General features: G+C 44.1%; 1 gene segment (V, D, J or C); it reads left to right on the top strand.

The window, feature by feature from the left end:
• The first annotated feature begins 762 nt into the window (after positions 1 to 762).
• Positions 763 to 1,152, top strand: LOC138666860 (T cell receptor beta variable 30-like). The segment is given in 1 exon segment: positions 763 to 1,152. A coding segment is annotated over 1 exon segment (390 nt).
• The last annotated feature ends 5,213 nt before the right edge of the window (positions 1,153 to 6,365 follow it).

Below are 6,365 nucleotides of genomic sequence, written 5' to 3' on the forward strand. Positions count from 1 at the left end.
TAGTTGTAGAGAGACCCTGGCCCCATGTTCCCTGCACCCCAACCTTGGCGTGGACAGTGCACAGTTGGAGAGAGACCCTGGCCCCTTGTTCCCTGCACTCCAACCTTGGCATGGACAATGCACAGTTGGAGAGAGACCCTGACGCCATGTTCCCTGCAGCCCAACCTTGGCATGGACAGTGCACAGTTGGAGAGAGACCCTGGTGCCATGTTCCCTGCTGCCCAACCTTGACATGGACAGTGCACAGTTGGAGAGAGACCCTGACGCCATGTTCCCTGCAGCCCAACCTTGGCATGGACAGTGCACAGTTGGAGAGAGACCCTGGTGCCATGTTCCCTGCAGCCCAACCTTGTCATGGACAGTGCACAGTTGGAGAGAGACCCTGGTGCCATGTTCCCTGCAGCCCAACCTTGTCATGGACAGTGCACAGTTGGAGAGAGACCCTGGCGCCATGTTCCTGAAGTGGGGAGATCATCACATTTTTCCTATTTTTGAAAAGTAAAAGACAAAAATCACAAATAAAATAAATATAATTTACATGAACTCTTTTTTTCATTTAAGTGATTGAAAGAAAAGCATCAAAGAAGAAATCTGTCCCTCAAATTGTGACAGGTGGCATCACTGGGTACATTGTGTGAGGGTGAGGGTGTGTACAGGGTGAGGAGGATTACAGGAAGCAGAATAAGAGGAGGACGAGGCGATGGGCAACACGTAACAAGGCCGAAGTCACCGACACCTCGCGGAACATTCCGGACTGTTACAATGTATCTGCTCCTCTCTCTTCTTTCCTTCTTCCCTCCTTTCCTCGCTCAGTCTGTTCTACAATCACCTCCCGCCCTGATCACACACAAAGGGCAGAGGGTTCACCTGAGATGTAGTGTGCAAGCCACCGGAGACCCCTATATGTACTGGTACAGGGAGACCCCCGCGGCCCCTCTCACCCTTGTATCCTCGTCTGTCGGAAAATTATCTGTAGAAGAAATGACTCTTCCTCATTTCACTGCAACAAGAAGCAACGAGACGGAGTTCAGCCTCAGCTCCGACAGCATCAAGACAGAGGATGGGGGGAAATATTACTGTGCCTGGAGCCACACAGCAGCCGGGGAGGAGCGGGGGGCCGCACAAAAACCCCCAACCCACCTGTCTGCCTAGTATCTATCTATTATCTATCTATCTATCTAGCGATTATCTATCTATCTATTATCTATCTATTATCTATCATCTATCTATCATCTATCTATCATCTATCTATCTATTTATTATCTATCTATTATCTATCTATCTATCATCTATCTATTATCTATCTATCTATCATCTATTTATTATCTATCATCTATCTATCATCTATTTATTATCTATCTATTATCTATCTATTATCTATTTATTATCTATGTCTATTTATTGTCTATCTATTATCCATTGATTATCTATTTATTATCTATCTATCTATTACCTATCGATTTATTACCTATTGTCTATCTATTTATTATCTATCTATTATTTATCTATTTAGAAAAATTCAAGGCAGCACTAGCAAAACAGGGGGTCAGGGGTACAGAGACTCCCAGGCATAATAAGCCAAACCTCCAATATACGTACAAAAATGGAGGCATTACTCCCAAAATAGAAAATTAGAAGATTTTTATAGCCCAATATATTGGTAAAAACCGAGGCCCCTTCTCAAGCTGCTATGTCGCTCTGTATCTATTTATTCATTGCGTTGGTCGGTTGGTATTAATGTTACTATGTATCGGTTTGTATCTGTTTATGTTTTACTTGAATATATTGACTCTAAAATAGTTATTGTCATGAAAAAAACAAACAAAAAAATAGAATAGAACCTTTCTTCCGTCCTTCCCTCCTTTATACATATGTATAATTCTTATATGGGAGGTTCTTCTATAGGTGATGCGATGACAGATGTGAGATAACGCCGGATGTAGGAGGCACAACTGACGAGTTTTGTTGGTAGGACGCACGATCTGAGCCCGTCACCTGCGCTCACCATGATTATTCTCTTCCTCCTCATTATATTCTGTCCTTTCTGCCTTCCCCAATCCACCATCACCCAGAACTCATCATTCCTGGTCCTGCGGCCGGGTGACCCGGTGTCACTGGGGTGCACTGTGACGAATGCCGGGACCCCCACTTTGTTCTGGTACAGACGAGGGCTACAGGACCGGACCCTCACATTGTTATCTGTGTCAGTGACGGTGGAGTCGGTAGAAGAGCTGACTCTCAGTCACTTCAAAGCCGAGAGAAAAACCGGCTCAGACTTTACTCTGAGAACAGAGAAGATAACCGACAAAGATGGCGGGGTCTATTACTGTGCGTGGAGCCCCACAGAGGAGCAGGTGGAGGGGGCCGCCGTACAAAAATGCTTCCTGTATGTACAGTGTATGTGCACAAGCTATAGGAAACTAATAGATCAGTATATTATACATTGTATATAATCATGTGATATGTGGCAGAGCGAAGGGTAAAGTACAGGGGGTGCAAAGGCGGCTGTCATACCCTGACTATGGCGCCTAAGGGGGTCCTCTACTCCATAGGAAGACCTCAGGACTATCAATGGCACACGATAGCTGGGGGACCATTACAGATTTTGCATTGATGCTCAGGAGTTATGATTTCATGAATGAATTGCTCTCTATAAGTAAGTCATTGTGCTTACATGGGCCCAGGAGGTGTCTAAAAAAAGAGGAAAAAAAACCCATTCATTACTATGTCAGAAACATTATAAAAGTAAATACAATTGATCACAAACTAGAAAGAAACCCTGTGTAGCCACCAGTAGAGATGAGCCAATGGATGAAATTTGAATTTGTCAGTATCACCAAGTTTTGCACAAAAATTTGATTCATGGTCAATTTATTCAATGCAAATCAGTCAACTGAAAAGCCTCTAATTGACCGGAGAATAGGCAGATACCCCATGATACATGTTTGTCACCTCTAAAATGCAAACACAGCGTTGGGTTAAGATCACTTGGACTTTACTATTTGGCTTTAGGAAAATGGATGGTAACTGGTGATAACCTGCAGTGATGTGTACAGGTCTATTACTGGACTATTACAACAAGGAAGTGTGTGAAAAGACGAAAATATTTGGGTGATTAAATTACATATTGCGAATACATTTCTGGACTATACACATTTTTTTTGTTACTTAAAAAAAGAAAGAAAAAAAAAACTATCTCTTGTCTGCTCACAATCAAGGAATTACACTTTCAGTTATACACAAGCCTTGAATTAACACTGAGGGGTTTACTACTGCCTCTCCTTGCTTTTGCAGTGTGTGAAGAATGAAAAGAAGGCTGTTACTAAAGTGCTGTTAATGCAGTATATATCAGATCAATCAATTCACATTCACACTGATGGACCATGCAGCTACAGCACCTTCCTATATGTCACACTGAGTGACAGCACATCTACAGCACCTTCCTATATGTCACACTGATGGACCATGCAGCTACAGCACCTTCCTATATGTCACACTGAGTGACTATACAGCTACAGCACCTTCCTATATGTCACACTGAGTGACTATACAGCTACAGCACCTTCCTATATGTCACACTGAGTGACAGCACATCTACAGCACCTTCCTATATGTCACACTGATGGACCATGCAGCTACAGCACCTTCCTATATGTCACACTGAGTGACTATACAGCTACAGCACCTTCCTATATGTCACACTGAGGGACAGCACATCTACAGCACCTTTATATACCACACTGAGTGACTATACAGCTACAGAACCTCCCTATATATCACACTGAGTGACGATACAACTACACCATGTTCCTATATATCACACTGAGTGACTATACAGCTACAGCCCCTACCTATATATCATACTGAGTGAAAATACTTCTATAGCACCTTTGTATATATCACACTGAGTGACTATACAGCTACAGAACCCTCCTATATATAACACTGAATGACTATACAGCTACAGCACCTTCCTATATATCACACTGAGTGACAATACAGCTACATCACATTCCCATATATCACACTGAGTGACTGTACAGCTACAGGCACCTTCCTATATATCACACTGAGTGACTGTACAGCTTCATAACCTCCCTATATTTCACACCGAGTGACTATACAGCTATATCACCTCATATATGACATTGAGCGACTATACAGCTACACGATCTTCCTATATATCACATTGAGTGATAGCTACAGCACCTACCCCTATATCATACTGAGTGAAAATACAGCTACAGCACCTTTCAATATATCAACTGAGTGACTATACAGCTACAGCACCTTCCTATAGATCACAATGAGTGACTAGACAGCTACATCACCTACCTATGTATCATTTGAATCTTTGTATTATTATTCACAGACCGACACTATCGCTCCCATTTTGAATCTACTTCAGCGCTGTGGTAGTTAAACACAATCGCATTAGGTCTTTTTCCGTTCCTTTGTGGAATGAGTGGTGCGCTCTGACCTCCTATTCCTACACTGTACAAATATAAAATGGCATTCCTTGGTCGGCCTTCATCCCTTATGCTGGCTATGATAGCCCTCCTGATTGATTGCGCTAGACCATTTGATGTGACAGCTGCAGATCATTATGGAGGAGCCCACATTGCCACACCAGGTACTATTGACTCGCCATGACTGGTCACGATCTCGGACCCTCAAGAGTCGGAATGCTGTGGCACATTCTAGTGAACGGTCGCAACACTATAGAATCTCTGCACCGCCGTGTCTTAGTCTTCTTCTCCTCCCGCCCCAGCTCATACATTGCTATCTAATCTCTAGACAGTAGAAGATTTTTTTCTTTTCGCAATGTAGCGAATTATATGAATGTATGATTGATTTGCAAAAGAAGAAAATGTCCAGCTTCACCGAATCCGTGAAAAAAAGTTTTCTTTATTCACAAACTTAAACATGGAGGATACAGACTTCAGCACAAACCATATGAGTAAGAATCTCAACGCGTTTCTGGAGACTTTCATGGTCATGATTAAGGGAGCTTAGTCTCCAGAAACGCGTTGAGATTCTTACTCATATGGTTTGTGCTGAAGTCTGTATCCTCCATGTTTAAGTTTGTGAATAAAGAAAACTTTTTTTCACGGATTCGGTGAAGCTGGACATTTTCTTCTTTTGGATTCTACACGCCTGGACACAGCGGGTCGGGCTCCCGAAATTTGGCTTATGCATCACGGGTGAGCTGGTTTATATTCCTTCTTTCAATGATTGATTTGCGCAAAAAAACTCTTAAAATGTATCTTCATCCTAGCAAGAGTTAATTCATCTGTTTCTGTAGCTGGAACATTACTTCCTCCACAATGTTGTGTTGTGTCTTATGTCCTGAAGTGGCAGAGTCACCATGTCTCCTGTACTGAGGCTCATCGTCTGTACCCCAAGTATCAGTGTCATTATCCTGCACCCCGAGTGTCAGTGTCATCATCCTGCACCCCAAGTGTCAGTGCCATCATACTGTACCCCGAGTGTCAGTGTCATTATCCTGTACCCCGAGTGTCAGCGTCATTATCCTGTACCCCGAGTGTCAGCGTCATCATCCTGCACCCCAAGTGTCAGTGTCATTATCCTGTACCCCGAGTGTCAGTGTCATCATCCTGCACCCCAAGTGTCAGTGCCATCATACTGTACCCCGAGTGTCAGTGTCATTATCCTGCACCCCGAGTGTCAGTGTCATTATCCTGTACCCCGAGTGTCAGTGTCATTATCCTGTACCCCGAGTGTCAGTGTCATTATCCTGTACCCCCAGTGTCAGTGCCATTATCCTGTACCCCGAGTGTCAGTGTCATTATCCTGCACCCCGAGTGTCAGTGTCATTATCCTGTACCCCGAGTGTCAGTGCCATCATACTGTACCCCGAGTGTCAGTGTCATTATCCTGTACCCCGAGTGTCAGCGTCATTATCCTGTACCCCGAGTGTCAGCGTCATTATCCTGTACCCCCAGTGTCAGTGTCATCATCCTGCACCCCAAGTGTCAGTGCCATCATACTGTACCCCGAGTGTCAGTGTCATTATCCTGTACCCCGAGTGTCAGCGTCATTATCCTGTACCCCGAGTGTCAGCGTCATCATCCTGCACCCCAAGTGTCAGTGTCATTATCCTATACCCCGAGTGTCAGCGTCATTATCCTGTACCCCGAGTGTCAGCGTCATTATCCTGTACCCCGAGTGTCAGTGTCATTATCCTGTACCCCGAGTGTCAGTGTCATTATCCTGTACCCCGAGTGTCAGTGTCATTATCCTGTACCCCGAGTGTCAGTGTCATTATCCTGTACCCCGAGTGTCAGTGTCATTATCCTGTACCCCGAGTGTCAGTGTCATTATCCTGTACCCCGAGTGTCAGT

This window comes from Ranitomeya imitator, chromosome 2 (assembly GCF_032444005.1).
Source record: "Ranitomeya imitator isolate aRanImi1 chromosome 2, aRanImi1.pri, whole genome shotgun sequence".
Lineage (NCBI taxonomy): Eukaryota > Metazoa > Chordata > Amphibia > Anura > Dendrobatidae > Ranitomeya > Ranitomeya imitator.